We start from the raw sequence: 19198 nt of genomic DNA, 5'->3' as shown, positions 1-19198 counted from the left end.
AAATACGGGGTGGATTAATTTTTTTGTGTAATGCATGAGAATCAGAAATTATAGGTCTTTAAGTTACAGCTGTACCAAGTATGGCATTCTTGACAGAACTGAACAGCTTTGAGAAAAGCAGACTTTAGGGAGCTATCCTAAAAAACTCTTCATATTTTAGCAGGTCTAGGACCTACATTCTAAGTAGCATCAGGACAGAGGCGGAATCAACGAGCACGAAATAAATGGAGTCAGGGTTTTGGCAGAGAAGAAAAGCAGCACTGGAACAGTTCAAGCTGCCCCACGTCACAGGATACAAACTACTTACAAGGAGACTCACGTTCCAAGTCTCTTCTATAAATCTTAGTTTCTTCACTTGTTGGGAGAATCAAATATAAAGTCAAGAATGTGAAGGTACTTAAGCCACGAAGAGTTTTGAAAGGAAGTTTTCAGTAAAATATAATAAAACTTCTACACTGGGCAAATGGTTGGACTTTATGACCTCTCATATTCTAAAATCCTATTAACCAAATATGCAAGAAGAGCAAACCCAAACCGTTCTTTAGTGGATGAGTCTTTGTAGCGATCTGAGTTTTTGGAGTTACATTAGGTTTTACTATATCTTATTTACTTATTTATTTTTTGTGAGGAAGATTGGCCCTGAGCTAATATCTGTTGCCAATCTTCCTCTTTTTGCTTGAGGAAGACTGACGCTGAGCTAACACCTGCGCCAATCTTCCTCTATTTCGTATGTGGGACACTGCCACAGTTTGGCTTGATGAGCGGTGTGTAGGTCCATGCCCAGGATCTGAACCTGTCAAAGCTGGGCTGCCAAAGTGGAGTGCACAGACTTAACCACTATGCCACCAGGCAAGCCTCTAAAATCTTTTAGAGGTAGCTAATGCTAGGGTGAGACAAAATATGGAATACATTCCTTTGAGAGATGGTAACCTTTCTGTCCAAGGTTAATTAAGCACAGCAGTCAGATTCCTTGGGAGGGAGAGAATCTTAAAATATGTTTTTCTAGACTATATTTTCAAAAAGTTATAACATGAATTTTTTTGAAAATTTAAATGACATTAAAGGAAGGCATGAAAATTCCATGTATCAAAAAGAAGAATAGATTTTTTTTAAAAAAATCACAAAACACTGGTCTAAAAGTCAGGGATTCCCTAGGGCTACCCTACCCAGCACAGTGGCATCTATCCACACATGGATACTGAGCCTGTGCAACGTGGCCAGTCCAAACTGAGAAGTGCTGTAAGTGTAAAACACACATTGCATCTCAAAGACAAGGTACAAAAAATAGTAAAATACCTCATAAAATAATGTTTCTCTAATTGATTATACATTAAAACGATAGTAGTAGGATGCTGGACATGATTGTCTGTGAGATCCCTTTTCAGTTTCCCAAACTGTGACTCTACGACAAGAGTGAATTTCTAAGGAGAAAAGCACTCTTTGTTTTGCAGGTAAAGGATTATTGTTGGACACCAAAGAGTTGAATTACCACTTAGAAACGTTATAAGGATTTTCAGAATTAAAGTCAGTGGATGTTGTCACACTCCTGTATTTTCTCTTCTTTAATGTGCAGTGACTTTACCGGGAAAGAATGTACTTTTCCCAACTTAAAAACATAACTCCTGGAGCATTATCAGCTTAGACAAAATTTCTCCAGTGATGTACAAAAAGCTGAATGGAGTCTTTGGGAAGGGTAACTTGTCTGACTGCAAAGGGACTTAAGGGCAAATGTTTGTTTTAAACCTGTGGAGTCAGCGATAAGGCTTCTTCACATAAATGGAAAAATCTACATATTCAGGCTATTTTTCTTTAGCTGTTCTCTATATTTCTCCAAAGAATACTGCTTAGTGCTAATATTTATTTTATTTACTTAACACTCACTCATATAGTGCTCATTTTGTGCCAGACACTATTCAAGTACTTTATTAATTTTAACTTACTTAATCCTCCCAACAGCTTTTGAGGTGGAATGGCTTTTTTCTCCATTTTAGGCATAAGAAAACAAAACCCAAAGAGCTAAATGAACTGTACTGGGTCACCGGGCTAGTCCAGTGGCAGAGCCAGGTTTTACGTCGGGCAGCCTGGCTCCAGAATCTGCGCGATCTAAACCATTTCACCATGAAGTCTCCTGTTGTACTGCTGCATCTTTTCATTCCACCACCACCATCCTGACATTATCAACTTAATATAGTTTATTGAATTTCCTAAATTAGATATGTTAGGTAATTGACCTATGAAGGAAAAATGCTTAGAAAGAAGAAAAATGTGAAAGAGCCATTACAGACATTTAATTCTGCATACTCACCGCCACATTTGTCTCTTGTTCTGTTTCTGGCACGTAAGGATAATGGTTATAAAACATGTCATTTCGCACCATTTTTTTCCTCATTCTGCAGGGTCCTTCTGTCATCTCCAGCATCCACTTGTCTAGATGGGAACCAATGGGGGGACCCCATAACCCTCGCTCCCGCAACAGTTCGTACTCGATTTGGCACCACTCTTCCGTCACATACTTCAGGGCATTTTGCTGACGCTAAGGGGAGGGAGTCCAGGTTGGTTTTCAAGCAAAAGCAGGAGAAATAATTAAAAGTCTACAAATAACTTAAAACCAAGTTATCCATATCATTTCAGTCAATACTATAAAAGTAAAATTACACTCATTTATGCTTAAAAAGTAAGCTACCAATTTTGAGAGAAGCTGAGTTTTTTTATGGTGGCCCAACGCAATTATTTTCGCATCAAGTAAATGACAGGTATGTACAGGGCAGAGTGTGCAGTAAGGCTGAACAGAGTTGAAAGAACTATGTTACTTGAGCACAGGAAAGGTGGTAATATTACTTATGAAAATACATTGAAATGGTTGTCCAGTGTGAGTTAATAAATAAACATGGCAATTTAAGGATGAATCTCCCACTCCTGTATTGTAGAACAGCTACTAGAACATGGATAGGAAAAAATCTAGGAAAACAGATCAAGAAATATTGCCAACACACTGGATTACTGGTAGTCTTGATAAGATTTCCAAAGATTTTAGGTAAAGAAAATAAATAGGCAGCTCTGACAGGGAACTTGACATTCACATACATATAAAAGAAAAACCATTTTCTATTGGCCACTGGGACAGATCCAAACCATTTTGACTTAAACGGAAATTTATGACTTGGTATAACTTCTTGCTATCTGTCCAATGCAAAGATGTATAACATTTCAACATAGATCACTATAACTGACTTACCTAATGATTCATGGAATATAAGTATGCAATTTAAGTCTAAGAATAAAGATCTCTTTATACAACTAACAGAAAATATTATTGAATAAATAATCATGAAATTATACGATATCATAGGTGTACTTATGTGTTCCCGGGAGGCAGGGGAACCCCCTGTAACAACCAAGTAAATAGTGTTATGTCCATAAAATATTAGCAGTTTATCTTTTAGAAATCTTCAATAGACCTATTGTTTTGGAATTTAGGATAACTTGAGTATTATGAATTTACCAAGAAGCTTTCATTGAATTTATTTTTACTGACATAATCATCAAGCAACTATAATAAAAAAATAACTTTATCTTTTACTCTTTTAGAATTTTAAGAGACTTCTCAGAGACTTTGATGCATATTTTCACAATCTCCTTGTTAAGTCTGAAAGAGAGGGATCTTTCTCACATTTTAATTTTTATTAGGAACAAAGACATGCAAAATGTCAGAACCAAATGTTAGCAGGATTCAGCTGTGCATATTTCTAGTTTGCTGCGTTTTAAATGCAGTGTGCCTATAGAAAATTCAAATTTTTCCATCTTAAAACCAAGGGCCAAAGTAGCCGTCAGCAGGGATAATTAAAAATCGTCATCTGAGGATGAATGCGGTTCAGTAACTTACCCTTAAAATGGGCAGGAAGACATCAGGAGAAACAGTGTCTTTTCCCATTTGAGGAAGGCAAACCATTACTATGGTTAGGAATTCTTACCTCCTGATACTCCTTATACTGTGTGTCCACTAAGTCGCGAACAACAGCGATATGCGTAAACATCCACTGAGAAATCTCCTAACAATGGATGGAAAAGAGTCTTAATATTTCATGGACTTCCTGGAATCAATGAGTTAAATAGTCTTGAATTTAATGCTGAACAATTAGTTAAATTTCTTTTAAAGTACCACTACAAAACAAAAACTCTAAAAGATTAATTATGCGATGAATCTAACAGAGGCTTGTGTGATGAACACACACACACACCCATGCCCCTATAAGGGACAGCGTGCTGCCTCAACCTCTGGGAGTGCTGTCAGTGCTGTCAGCACCTTCAGGGTTCACCTCAGCTGCAGAGAGCTGCCCAGGCACCCCACATCCAACTCCTGGTTGATTTGGGGGTAAGCAAGCCCAGCCTTTTCAGCTCAGTACAGGCCAACCCAGCTGAGGCTGTTGCTGGAGCCTGACATTTCCCTGTGATCAATCCTGCTTCCTTCTTTTCCCTTCCACAGGTGTCGACCACAAGGGCACCCCAATAAACCTCCTGCACACTAAACTCCACCTCAGTGTGCTTCCTAGGGCACTCAACCTGACACGTGGAGTCACTGATACACACTGTTTCTCTCAGACCTGCTTCACAGTTGCCACTAAGATTCTGGGATGGCAAAGGAAGTGTGATGAGGAGAGAATGTGGATGAATTAAAAAAAAACAATCAGGTATATACAACAAGATTACAAAAAATAAAAAGCCATTTTGTTTTACTATTGCTTTAAAATTTATATAATTATCAATAAGAAAATTGAAAGTACGAAAAAATTGGGAAAAAATTATCCACAGTCTGATCATACATCAATATCCAAATCTCATATCATAAACAGTTATGAAAATGGATATAAATACACATTCATAATGCAATTTTATCATAATAAAATGGAAGAAGTTCTCATAATCTGGGTTATTTCTCTTTCTCTTCTAAAGCAAAAATGCAGAAAAGTTCCATTTCAAATCATATGCTTGTGCATAAGTTAAGAGTATTATACAAAACACGACAACTAAACCTTGAAATATAAATTTCTAATCATATCTTCAGTGAAACTAAACAACGTACCTGGGTGGAAAGACTGTGTTTATTCAGACCACTCTCCTTCCGATTCCTTCTCGACCCTGTTAACTTGGACAGACCAAAGCCGCTGCTGACACGAGACAGCTTGGATTGGGTGGTGGGCACTAAGGCTTCTCCTCGACTTATGCATTTCTTTTCATGGGCTGTGAAATTAAAATTACATTACTTTACAATTTCTCCACGTATCTGTCAGTCTCACTTTTAGTACTTTCGCATTACGGTTACAAACCACAATTCTGTAGTAATCAAAAGCAGCTTACGTTACAGACGCTCTCTTAGAATTACACACTGACTTGCTGGTGAGCTGGTATAAGGATAGCTGCCTGACAATTACTGTACTAGCTGAACTTACATTTGACTGAAACTTCACAGCTCTGCAATAATACGTAAATTTATTTCAACTGTAGTCAGATTCTATGTAAATAATAATTCATAATTCTCTATCTAAAATCTTTGATGCTGGGTATAACTTGGGATTTAGAATGTTTTGGATTTTAAAAAGGTGATATGGTTCATATACTGTATATTATATAACAACATCCAAGTGTCTAGGGTAATAAACTGTAATTTAACACATTAAAATTTTGCAGGAAAACGTATGAATATTCACACCAAGTGGAATAAATAAAGATAGGTTAGGTTTTGTTACCAAGTGAGTTGTGGCACCAAATTAATGAAAAAAACTTCAGTTTCAGGGCTTTTTGAATTTCAGAATTATAGATAAAGGACTGTGGACTCATAGCCAAGACCGTGAGGACACTAAAGCTGTGAGCAATGTATGATTTTCTAAACTCATAGATGCCTGATGTATAATACATCTAAGATTTTTTTTTTTTTTTTCCTTTTTCTCCCCAAAGCCCCCCAGTACATAGTTGTATATTCTTCGTTGTGGGTCTTTCTAGTTGTGGCATGTGGGATGCTGCCTCAGCGTGGTCTGACGAGCAGTGCCATGTCCACGCCCAGGATTCGAACCAACGAAACACTGGGCCGCTTGCAGCGGAGCGCGCGAACTTAACCGCTCGGCCACGGGGCCAGCCCCATACATCTAAGATTTTTAAAAAAATCTGAGAAGAAAAGCTACATCTCAGCATAATCATTCTAGAGCAGGTTACACTGTATGGACTTTCAATTCTACTGCCATCATAACATCCTTTCGAGAAAGTTTTAATTACATATCTAAAACGCGTCCCTATCGAACAGCCGTGTGTGCATCTCTTGGTCATGTGACATGCAGGCCTTCTTACCCAAATGATTCTGCCAGCACTTCAAACTAGCTTCTTCAATGAGCGGCCTTGCCACAGCTATGTCCACGTGGCCCCTTTCGTTCACAGGTAGAGTGACTTTGAAAAGCTCCTCCAAGACTTGTTTCTTACTATGTATCAATTCAGTCCAAACTCTGTTGACAGCTTTTATGAGAAGCTGACGCCCTAGGAAATGAAAAAAAGCAACTGATGAAAAACACAATATAAGGGTAGTTAGTATTTTTCTTCATGTTTTACATCTAAGAATTTCAACTATATTACTTAATTGTCGGAAAAATACATCATATCATATGCATATAGGTAAAAAGGATTATCAGATAACCAAAAATATGGGTGGTCACTTGGAAAACTTAAAAAAAATCTTTATATTCATGCAAAGAGACTGCATTTTTATTTATAAAATTGGAAATTACATACATATTTCATTCTCTAGCTTCTTCTATATAAGAACTTATCCCCCATTTAAAAGTAATTTTTAGATCTGAACATTTAAAGTAAGTTCAAAATTGAGTTAGTCATTCTTGAACATTTAGCAAAAGGAAAGAAATAATAAAGAAATATTTTTAAAGGGTTTTACTACTAAATTCCATCTTGCTTTGGACACCTTGCTCATTTGTCTGACTCCTGCTCTAGACCAGTCCACCTTTAGCAAGCCTCAGAAGCACCTGGAGAGCTTGTTAAAAGAGATCGCTGGTTTCCACTCCCAGAGTTTCTGATTTGGTAGATCTGAGTGGGGCCAGACAATCTGCTTTTCTAACGAGTTCCCAAACGATGCTGATGTCGCTCATCTGAGCACTTCACGTTGAGAACCAATGTTCTAAACTGTCAGTTCCTTGCAGGGGGTGGGGGGGAGCGAAAACAATCACTGTGTTCTCAGTATCTGGGGTTCAAGAACTTCTGGTGAAAGAAGAGAGACTAAATTAATACTTAAATGAATGAAAGAAGGAGCAGTGGACCTCCAAAGGATAAAATCATATGCAAAACTACCACACTGTATCGCTGGGGAGACAAACACTGCCGTAATTATCTCATTGTTTTCACTAACAATGTGGAAATAAGAAATCAATCCACCCAAAGACTTTCATGCACAATACTTACAAAATCAATGGGAAAACTAAATTTAAAAAGAGAGAATAAAAAAGAGTAAAATGGTAGTACTGATACCCCATCTCGAGCAATATTTGCCTCTAATGTGATATGCCTAACACAACCGACAGGCAGCTCTCGTTATGGTTAAGCGCCAAGTTAATATCTGTACTACTAATTGTGCAAAGGTAAAAAAGGTACCATCAAGTCTTGCAGCATTACTATGAAATGCTGACAGCTGGCAGTATTAGTGGTTAGTGGTTTTCCCACCTTGGCATAAGGAGTTGGTGCATGTCAGTGGACATATTGGTGTATGTACAGGTGTACCCTACTGGGAGACTGGTTGTCAATGTTGGCAGTTTATAAAAAGTCAAATTTTTTTGTTATGTTTTAAAAATTGGAAATGAATGAGTGGGGAAAAACGGGGAAAAAATCAAAGTAATTACCTTCGCTAATATCTTGGCTGTAGCCACCATCTGGTTCTATGTCAGAGGGGATCATAATGTGCCATGTAGTCATGCGAGCTTCTGCTTCTAGTCCAAATCCATCCACGTTGCTGAAAAAGTCCAGTCAGTTTAAACTATTTGAAGAAAATGATAGCAGCTGAAGACTATAATGACTAGGTATTATTCCGCAGACACAAGTAAATGCGGGCTCTATCACCAAGTTCCATAACTGGCAGACAGACATTCAGCAGATGCACAAAACAGAACTTACAGTTTACCTTGAAAATGCCACGTTTAAGGTGTGGTCTCAAATCCAGCTGACTAAATGTAATTAAACTAAACTATATCGTAAGGTGAGCATCTTAATATTTAACATGCTTTTTAATCACTCAACATTTTTACCTAAAAACTACAAAAAGTTCATTTAAGAATATTCTCTTCTGTGCCTGCGCCCCATCTCCAGTCTCTCATCTCACCACTCTGCTCCGGGAGCATTTTCCCAAACACGCCATTTCTTTCTTCCCCCTGAGCAATCCCACGCATGGCTCTTCCTTCCCACATCACTCTTCCCTGTCCTCTTTGGAGGGTTAACCAGGTTCAAGATGCACCTCAGCAGGTGTTTCTTCCAGGTCAGGGGCCCTGCCACCTGCTCCCAAGGCCTCTAGCAGAGTCTCCAGCACACCTGACTGGTGTCGCTTACCTGTCTGCCTTCCCTCCTAGACTGCACGCTCCAAGACCCCGCCACAGGGTCTTTCCTGCTCACATTTCATCCCAGCCCCTAATTCACGGTCTGGCCCCCAGCAGACACTAAAGAAGTAGCTGTCACAGCAATCAATGGAAAAATACTAACTTCACGCATTTAACATATAACATTGTATTTATTCATTGCATTCTTTTCTTTTTAACTTTCTTAACCTCCTGTCTATTTTATTTACTTTAAAAGCACACTTTCTAAAATTATACACATGACATATGGTGGTTAATAAAAAATTTAAAGATATAGAAAATTAAAGAAAAAAATACTCATTATTTCACTGCAAATATGCAACACTTGTCTTTTACCTTTTGCATGAAGTTTTAAATAACACTGAGATTAAAGGAAAAAGAAATGTTACCACCAAAAAAGTAGAACAAAGAGTCCTGGTGGAATAATATCAAAGACACAGTAATCTGAACCTAAAGGAGTTACCTTCCAACATGTAGATTGATAAGGCAGTGAGCCAGGCAGCTGATGAACTCTTGGTCGTGGTTCCCGGGCCCCAGGATCAAGTTCCTGTTCACAGTCAGGACCCGGAGCGAGTCGAGGAGAGCCACCTGCTGCGGCACGGTTTTGTGTGCCCGTGAAAACTGGTACAAGACAGTCCTGTTGAGGCAGTGGTAAACCGCATCCAGTGACAATCCCTGGGATCTTCTTTTTGACTAAAGATGCGAAAGATACTTCATTTAGTAAAATGGACGAAAAGAAAAGATCTGCTTATCACTCGCATATGAACATTAGTTTACGTACCAGATGCCATGCTAGGTCCTGGGATGCTAAGTTAAAAACTACAAAGCCCTTGCTATTATGAGGTTCCGAACCCGAGAGACACATAAACATAATTTAACGAGAAGAGGGCTATGTAAAAATACACCTCCCAGTGAGAAGAGCTGTAACACTCCCGTGGGGAGGGCTGCCCCCTGCCCCCAGAACACGAGGAAGTGCCATCTGGGTAGAGCTCCCACCACACAAGTTTTGTTAGGTTAAATGATCTCTACTCAAAATTACTGAAAAAAATTACCTAAAATCAACATTTTAGAAGTAGTGAAAAACTACTTTTGGCATTCTAGTTTCATCCTCTCACTTGAGAACTTTTCTTTTTGGCTTAAATACAAATTTATCTCTTAAAAGATTCTTAGGTGACATGAAAGAACCTATGCACCATATGCTAATAAACCATAATAATAGTATTTCCTATTTTCTATATTCCGTGTTGAACAATATTAATCACTTGTGCCAAACCAGGCCAATATGGCTTAGTCAAAGGTACCACAAAGACATACTAAAATGACATCTTCAAAGAAACAAGGACTATAATGCACTTGGTAAAGATTCAATTATAAGAAGAGAATACTCCTTTAATATCAACTCTTCATGCTCTGTTAGCCTTTACACACTGATGTATTATACTGTAAAAATCTATCAAATCATGTTAACTTACTTAAACCAAAAGGAAGCTGTCTAGCTATGTGGGCAGCAAAGAGCAAGACCAGTGGGAGGCCAGTGAAAGCCCACAGCTTGAGAGAATGAGGCAACTTTACAAGGACTCACCGGCTCCAGGCTATGGGGAAGGCGGGAGGGTTACAGGTCTACAATTTTTTATTCACTTTTAATAAGCTGAACTCTATATTAAATGTTCACATTCATTGTCTTATTAGTTACACTTATTTGACACCTTAGGCAATAGGAAAACATGTACTTTACAACTAATAGTGACAATGGATTACCTGTGCAATTAGTTGAATTATAAAATCTATAAGAAGTTTAGATTCTTTGTTGAACATGCCTTGCCAAAGCTTGTCCACCACACGTTGTGTGAAATAAAACACATTGTTCACCAATATCTGGTAGCTTCCTCCACTGGTAATAGGCAGAGATGCATCTTCTCCTAAATTCCAGCAGGAAAAAAATGTCTAAGAAAATTGATATCTACCAGCACAAGACCAGATCCTCAGACAAATCAGGCTAAGGCAAAATGAGTACATCTACTACATTGAGAACTAAGACCAGGAGCTCTTAGGTACCGCTTTAAGAAAATGATGTTCACGTCTAGAAATCATGATAAATGCTAGAAGAAATAACTTCTGCAGGATACATTGAAGATTGACACTGGGAAGTTTCCTACTGCCTTAAGACAGTTGGTGATAAGCAAATGGTTCTTCAACGTAAACTGTCAGTGACAGGTGATCTCCATTTGAGAGAAAAATGAAGTCAGTTTATTAGCGGTAAATTGATTCTGTGTAACTAATAAAGGGTGAAACAAACCATCAAGCAAAACTCTATTTTGAGTATACCTTTAATAGCACTGAAGCAGCACAGGAAGAAGAGAGGTTCAGAAGAATTGGAAAATAAAGCACAATCAGTGGTGGTGGTGCCACGGGGTGCAAAACTCTTCACTTTTTGTCTTTGTGTAGTAAGATGACACTACATAAGTAAGATTCTCAAGTGATAAAAACCAATACGACAGTTTGAGCTGACATCATGATTTGCAAGTTGCATCCTAAGATAATACTAAAGATTTCTTGGTAAATTTACTTTGCAAAAAAATGATAATTTAATAGCATGGAGGTTCTAGGATTAATATTATTATCAGAACTCAAGTAGCAAATATACTAAATCTTTACTTACCCTTCTCCTTTAAATTCTATTAGTGTTTTACATATAAATGTTAGCTCCACTATAAATGTATCAAATTTTATATTATTATTGTAATTAAATAGAGACATACAGAAAAAACATTTTAATGTGTTTTGAATTTATGTCCTGGAAGCCATCCTAAGAATAACATATACATACAAACATATATATATATATACACACACACACACCCATGACCCAACAATTCCATTCATAGGTACACACTCAAGAGACATGTGTAAATATTATACACATATGTGGCCTATAGGAACAAGAATGTTTATAGCAGCTTTATTTCTAATTGTCTCCAACTGGAAACTACCAAATGTCCATCAACAGTAAAATGGATACATTTAGATATTCATATGATGATTACTAGTGATGAAAATAAATGGATTCCTGCTACATGCAACAGCATGGATAAATCTCACGAATATAATGTTGAGTGTAAGAAGCTAGACTACAAAAAATACGTACTGTATTCCATTTATGTAAAGTTCAAAAGTAGGCAGAATAGCTGTTGTTTTAGAAGTTGGGACAGTGATTCAGTGAGTAGTAACCGGGTCAGGGCGGGAGCAGAGTTTCTACGGGCGCTGGTGGTACATTTCTATCTGAGTGGTTTTATACAGACATGTCATCTGGGTGACAACTCATGGGACTCTACATTTATAATTTGTTTATTTGGATACTACAATGAATAATTTTTAAAAGTAGAAGATATTCACAAAATACAACCTGTTCACATAATACGGTTTTTAAAACTGCTTTCTTTTTCCTTGTCCTCTTCCTGCCACCCGAGTGCCCAGATGTGGACAAGCACCTTAACTTCTTCCTGCTGGTGGTTCTTTATCTCCGATTCAAAGGAAAAAGCTGGAAGGGCCTTTTCCTCATTATAGAAAAATACCAATAAGAGGGGAAAATGCATAGGAAAGCAGGAAAGAGATGAAGTTAAAAAGGAGATATACTTGTGGTTTAGATAGAGCAGGAGAGTGATTATAGGTAGTTCTATAAAGTGAAAATAAAACATAGCATTACCCAATAACACATCAGCCGCAAGCAAATGGTCCATCACACTATCCAGAATGTAAGTCTGAAATTCTTTTTGCTGAGTTCTCGTAGATCTTTCAGGGGAAGCCTAATCAATAAAATTTAGAATTAGAATCAGAACTAAACAAAGATAAGGGCTCAACCACAGCTATATTACCAAATGTATCAAAAGGATTAAAAAAACCTACTGGTAAATAATAAGGAGAGATGGTATATATGCTTACACTCGTTCTCTTTGTTTTTCTGACCATACAATTAAAAAAATTGAAGCCGAGGTGAAACATCATTGTTTGAATTCATTCCTCCAAAAGCAGTATTCTAGACATTCTAAGTATTTAATAAATATTTGATGATTTATTATTATATCCCATTTGCAAAAGAGATCTGGCAGTTTATAACGAGATACAGATGAAAGAAATCATAAAGCCATTAAAACAAATACAAAAGTTCAGGAATACTAGTAATCAAGAGGGTAAGTCACTGGGGAGGGGAATACTTATATCACAAAGTTAATTAAGCACACAATTTAGCTCTGAGCTTCCTAGGTGTCAAGGAGGAGGAAAAAAGATAATACGGTTTAAAAGCTTTTTATTATCTATAAAAAGAAGCATACTAGATGGTGAGCAAGGATGTTTTCCTAAAATTGTTCTGAGAGGAGATGTTCTTTGTGGGTTCTTATAAAGAGGATAATGAACAATCCTATAGGTAGTATTTTTGATAACGGTTCTATATAGTACAAAGATGATTTTAAAAATTATCTTGAATAAAAGCTTAGGGCACAAGGTTAAACTGTACTCTTCTGAGGGCATTTACTGGTAATTAGGGTAATATAATCCAGGTGTATAACTTTCATTATCCAACCTGAGAGGTGGATAAGCTTAGGAGTCTGGTATGATACTAGAATAATTTGGGAGAAAGTGAAGGATATGTCACGCTTTTAACCTTAATAAATTTTCCTGCGTAGTTGAACAGATTAATGCAACAGCCAGCAGGAGAGCTGTGGCCAAGGCCCTCCTCTGCTGACTGTACACCCACACCCACCAACTGAAGAGAAAGTGAGAAGTACTAAGTGATAAGAAGCAGAACGCCAGGTCAATGAGGATGACCTGGTAATCAGATCACATACCATTTTACTGAACAGCTTACTGAATTTACAAATTTACAAGTAGTTTACAATTTACTCATGAAATTTACTAAGGACTAAGGCTCCTTAGTAAGTTAAGGAGGATTTAAACACCGCTGAAGACAACAGTACACACTCAGGGTCATAATCAGTTCAAAGTGGTTAATGGCATAAATAATAATGAAGAAGGTTTATCAAATCTCAACTAGACAAAGTTTAGGAGTCTGAAAGACAGAGGGACCACAGTACATAGAGAAGTAGCTTGACCAATCAAAATATTTATTTTTACTTAATTAAAAGAGATTCTTCTGTATTCCATAAGGATTTAAGACTGGCTTAGTCACCAACAGGCATTTAATCCTGATTCCTCTCACTGAAGCTGTTCCCCCAGTGATCATGACCCAGAATTTACACTTGTTATTGGCCCTAACTGCCAAGTTCAAATGTTCTTGCTGAGATATATGATATACAGTAGCCTAACTTCTAAAGGACTTAAGATTTTACGAATGCATGTATAGTTGTCTCTGAGGCTTTTTTTTAAACAATTCATTGGACTACTCTTATGTACCAGACACAGTGCTTAGTTTTGTGTACACTATCTCATTTAATCCCCAAAATATCCCTTTGAAGTAGGTTCTGTCATTCCCATCTCAGAGATAAGGTGACTGATGCTTAGGGAAGAAGTCACTTGCTCAAGTCACAGCTGGGATTCAAACCTCAGTGTCTCGGATGCCAAAGTTCACGGCCTCACCTGCTATACCATACTCTTGCAGCTCTACTAAAAATCTCCACATTGAAGCTAGCAAATGCACAGCAAGAGCAACTCTGCTACAACCTCCTCGTCAGTTTTTTAGAGAAAGCTGGCTGGCCCACCAGACAACCGGGATGAGTTCAGGGCAGAATGAAGACACGGTAAGCACTAGGATCTGCTCTGGCCTCTGGCTGTCACATCTGTCTTCCCAGTGAAAACAGTGAAGCCAGTCAACGTAAGTCTTCAAAGTATCACAGCCTCCTTTTTTGAGGCCTGGGGACACCATGCAGAATCTTGGTGCATACAGGCCAGATAGCCCACGGGCATGTGCTGCCCATGCTGAGAGCAGGAGGCTCTGGGAGGAAGGTCTTTGGTCCTCTGCTCTGCTTCTGCGATGGGCTGAAGCCTTTAAAGAAGAGGACTGTGAGTTTCCTGGTTCTGACAGCAGTATCCCTCTTGGCTGATTTCTCCTCTCCGTTATTTTATAGTGCTCTCTTTGCCCACTTTTGTCACTTTTTTTCCTTATTTATTTCCCTGTAGTCACCCAGGGTGAGTTTCACTCTGATGTGAATGGGGAGGTCTTTTTAAAGATGGTTGGAACAGGGAGTAGTAATTCCTTAGACGATGGAAAATTGCCTACGGTACGAGACAAGCACACACTCCATTCAGTCCCCTTAGTTTCATTATTCTTCCTTCAGGGGTCAACAAATACTTTTTCACCTGTTCTTGTATACTTTCCTTCCACTGCCATGGTGGTATTCATGTGCAGCAAATTCACTTGGCCCTTCATAAGAAGTCTGGCGGTGACAGCAGAGGACACCGATAAATGGGAGCTGGGAGAAGAGTCACTCCTCACCCTCGTAAGAGCCACCATAGGCCACTTAATTTCTTGAGTAAGTCTTATGTTCCAGTCACTGTGTTACAAATCGTAAATGTAACATCTTATTTAATTCTCACAATAACCCTCAGAGACAGGTTCTAATATTACATCATTTCAAAGATGGGCAAACTGTGATGGGTAAAGAGAACTGAGCTTGTCCAAGGTCATCCAGGTAAAACCAGCCCACATTTAGTTTCCCAAAATAGTTTTTGCTTGGTGATTTACATCTATTTAACTCACACAGCAATCCCGCAGGGGAGATAGTATATAATATTCTTCTCCAGAGAATGAATTTAGCTCGGTGAGAGAAAAATGCTTATATAATGAGCAACAGGGCCAGAAACCAAAACAAGTATTTCTCACTCCCAAACCCATGCTCTTTCTATTACACCACACTGCCTCCCTAGTCTTTGGCTTCAGCGTCACTCAAGCCACTCTATATGCAAGGGAATTCTTTATTTTTATAGACTACTACTAAAGATAATGTCACACATTCTTTTATAGATATAATCAAGCAAGTAGATATTCTTATGATGAAATTCCTACAATCATACAAGACTGAAGATGGCCTCGATTGAGTTTAAGACACTGAAAATCAGTTGGTTTAAGCCCCTTTCTTTATGTGGCTAAGTGGTAAATCGATGTAATAATTCTCTTCATGAAGTTCCTCAGAGATAATGACTTCATAATCATAACATTTAACATCATATGCTTGTAATTTATTGTTTTACACCATAGGGAGACATGGAGTGCAACAGTATTTTCACTAAATATCTTTTGTATGTGTATTCTGTATGTGTGTATTAGACTTGAAGTTCCTCAAAGTATTAAGTACTTTTTATTTCTATTTATTTATTTTTTTTGCGAGAAAGACTGGCCCTGAGCTAAACTCTGTTGCCAATCTCCCCCTTTTTGCTTGAGGAAGACTGTTGCTGAGCCAACATCTGTGCCAATCTTCCTCTATTTTTCATGTGGGACGCCACCACAGCATGGCTTGATGAGCAGTGTGTAGGTCGGTGCCTGGGATCTGAACCTGTGAACCCCAGGCCACTGAAGCAGAGTGTGCAAACTTAACCACTATGCCACTGGGCCAGCCCCTCAAGTTACTTTTTAAAAGCAAATTTGTATACCCCTTATTAGGTGGTATCATATTTCCCTGTTTGGGAACTGCCAGGGATGTAGTGATAGTTAAATGATTCAAAAATACTTAAAGAACACACCAGGGCATTGCGCTAAGTTTGCGAGAGATAAAAGGACATGTGAAAGTTGGGCCCTAACTTTGAGGAGTTTATAATCTACCTGGAGTTTCCATCTTGATACTCCCCGCTTCTCCCTGAAATACAACCCTATCACCCAGACTGTACAAGAAGACACAACTCCACTGTAGGCAAGTCATGCCCACAACAAAGCGAGCCTTGTGGGTAACACACGGTATATCCAACTTTCCTTCCCAAAACGTACAGAAAACCAAAACAAAGGACAATTACATGCTTTATCTGTGGTTAGTTATTAGGGTGCCTACAAGATTGAAAATGCTATTACTAGAAACATATACTCACCTCTTATCTTCCGCATACGTGTATTTTATTTTTTTGGCTCAGTTATGCTTTGTTGCACACACCTCTTCTGACCTTTATTCTCTTATTTTCTGATTACCATTTCATTTTGCATAGAACGCTTCAAATTCTTACCCAATGCACTAAGATAATGGCCATCTCTCACTGTTAAAGTTTCCAAAGACGGCAGGCTCTAACCAGGCATGCTTTTAAATTCTACCACACGGATTAGGCATGAAATCAATTCTTTTTCTGCCAATATTCAACACTGTGGTCCTGGGTAAAATGCTTACTAGCATTACCAGTATCTAAATTACATCAGTGATTTCTTTTAATTGACCTAGGATGTTTTCACATGAATAAGAAAATATCTGCTGTGGTTTTAAGGTTTAAAATAAAGTTAACTGTATCAGCCACTAGAGGGAGCAGAGGGAGCACAGGCTCAGCTGTCAAGCTGCTGAGAGCAGGGATGACGCTCCTCAAAGGGAGAAGCACTTGGTCCTCTGCACTGACTGAACCTTTCATAAAATGTGTTATTTTCAGAGCCCCTGGCACCTATGTACTGCTTGACCCTGTTCATATGAACTGGCCAAAAGAATATTAATGTATAGGCAACAATTATAAATGAAATTCTCTTTCTGGGATCTTTCAGTTTCTCTTGAGACTTTTCTAGGTAAATATTTGGTTTCAGGGATTGCCAATTTCTAGAGCCAGCAGTGTGGCCACTTAGGGCTCATTTTCTGATGCATCAGCTGATTCCTATCATTTATCAGGAGAATGGGCAAGGACAACGGACTAAATGTTTGTGTCCCTCTCAAATTCATATGGTGAAGCCTGAACCCTCAGTGGGACGGCATTCAGAGGGGGAGCCTTCAGGAGGTCATTAGGTTTAGACAAGGTCATGAGGAGCCCCCATATGGGATCAGTGTCCTCATAAGAAGTGGAACAGACACGAGAGCTCTCTCTCTGCCATGTGAAGGCAGCTGTCTGCAAGGAAGGAAGAGAGCCCTCACCAGAACCCGACCAGGGTGGCATCCCAATGTCAGACTTCTCAGCCTCCAGAACTGTGAGAAATAAACATCTGTTGTTTAAGCCACTCAGTCTGTGGTACTTTGCTAGAGCAGCCTGAGCTGACTAAGCAAGCAACCTACAAACTTGCTGCCTTAGGGAAAACTCACTAAGTGCACATGAGCACCCACTATGTGAGACACACCATGTCTTAAGCTGCACAGGATACTAACAGCAATGATACCTGGCAACGACCTGTAAGAGGGACTGAAACAGGAAGTTACAAGGTGAGGAGACAATGTAGCCATAAATGTCCAGGGAAGGAGTTGGCACACTAAGGCTTGTGGGCCAAATTCAGCCTAAGCCTATTTTTGTAGATAAAGTTTTACTGGAACACAGCCATGCTCATTTGTTTATGTATTGTCTATGGCTGCTTTCTAGCTACAGTGGCATAGTTGAGTAGTTGTGACAGACTGTACAGCCTAGAAGGCTGAAAAATAATTACTACTTGGCTCTTTACACAAGAAGATTGTCAATTCCCGGCCTAGTGAAAGGGTGATAAAGGACTGAATTAAGGACATGCTTGTGGAAATGGAAAGAAGAGAAACTAACTGATAGTGCCTACAGCACATCTGGCATAAAACACTCCCCCAGCCCATGATATGTTCTGTCTGCACAACCCAGAAGAATTAGAAATCTGAAAGGTATGTGGCAGAAAACTTGCTTGGTTATTAATGTTCTATTTAAAAAAACAATGCAAAAAAGATGCAAATGCATTTCTTTGTCTTTACCTCCAACAGAAGATCAATTAGTGGAGTCTGCTTGCTGGCCGGGGTAAGACAGAGGTTGTCTATTATCAAGACCCGCATGAAGTCAAACACAAACTTCTTAGCTGGGTGATTGGTCAGATAGGTCTTGACGCCCACGTTGCAGTACTCCGACTGGCTTCTGTTCATCCCTGTGTCCGCAGCAAAGGCTTTAAATTCTTCCGCTGGAGATCCAACTTCATCATCGAGATCAGTCACCTAGTAGAATCAAGTGGAAAGATACGCTAGTCACATCTGATTTTGATGTTTTTACTTCCATATTTCCCAAAAAACAAACTATAGCAGCAACAGTATTTTCCCTCAGATTTACCTACAATTTAACTATTCAATGAATTATTTCACTCTGCTCTATTTGACCCCTGCTTTCGAGGTAGTAATCGGGCACCATGTGTCATGCATGGTTACTCAACATGTGCTCTTCTAATATTAAACTAATGACTGGCCACTAACAAGATATCTGTTTTATGTTGAATTTTATCTCTATTGTGGGTAACTGCACTTAAAATAAATAAAATAATAAAATAAGAAAGACTATATTTGCGTATGTGAAATCTACCTACTGAGACGTCAAATATCACAGAATTACAGATAAAGAGCTGGTACAATAGTAGCATTTAACGGCTAATCAATTTTTGCAGGTTAAAAAAACCCCAAATAAACAAAACAAAATAACAATAAAACTAGTGCCAACTTTGAGCCAATAGAAAAAGAAAGAAGGACTAG

The 19198-nt window shown here is 38.6% G+C and overlaps 1 protein-coding gene across 16 annotated transcripts in view; it reads right to left on the bottom strand.

The window, feature by feature from the left end:
* Positions 1-19198, bottom strand: part of WDFY3 (WD repeat and FYVE domain containing 3) — a 251531-nt gene that overhangs the window by 55047 nt on the left and 177286 nt on the right. For all 16 annotated transcript variants that reach the window (XM_070612692.1, XM_070612688.1, XM_070612693.1 and 13 more), the window contains 9 exons: positions 18440-18673; positions 12319-12418; positions 10374-10534; positions 9079-9308; positions 7890-7999; positions 6340-6522; positions 5081-5238; positions 3972-4049; positions 2306-2533 (listed from right to left, as the gene is read on the bottom strand). In XM_070612692.1, coding sequence (XP_070468793.1) covers positions 2306-2533; positions 3972-4049; positions 5081-5238; positions 6340-6522; positions 7890-7999; positions 9079-9308; positions 10374-10534; positions 12319-12418; positions 18440-18673 — 1482 coding nt within the window. The remainder of the gene's footprint in view (positions 1-2305; positions 2534-3971; positions 4050-5080; positions 5239-6339; positions 6523-7889; positions 8000-9078; positions 9309-10373; positions 10535-12318; positions 12419-18439; positions 18674-19198) is intronic.

Source organism: Equus przewalskii, chromosome 3, assembly GCF_037783145.1.
Source record: "Equus przewalskii isolate Varuska chromosome 3, EquPr2, whole genome shotgun sequence".
NCBI classification, from domain to species: Eukaryota; Metazoa; Chordata; class Mammalia; order Perissodactyla; family Equidae; genus Equus; species Equus przewalskii.
The sequence above is the reverse complement of the archived record's forward strand: the minus strand, read 5'-3'. Positions and strand labels throughout refer to the sequence as shown.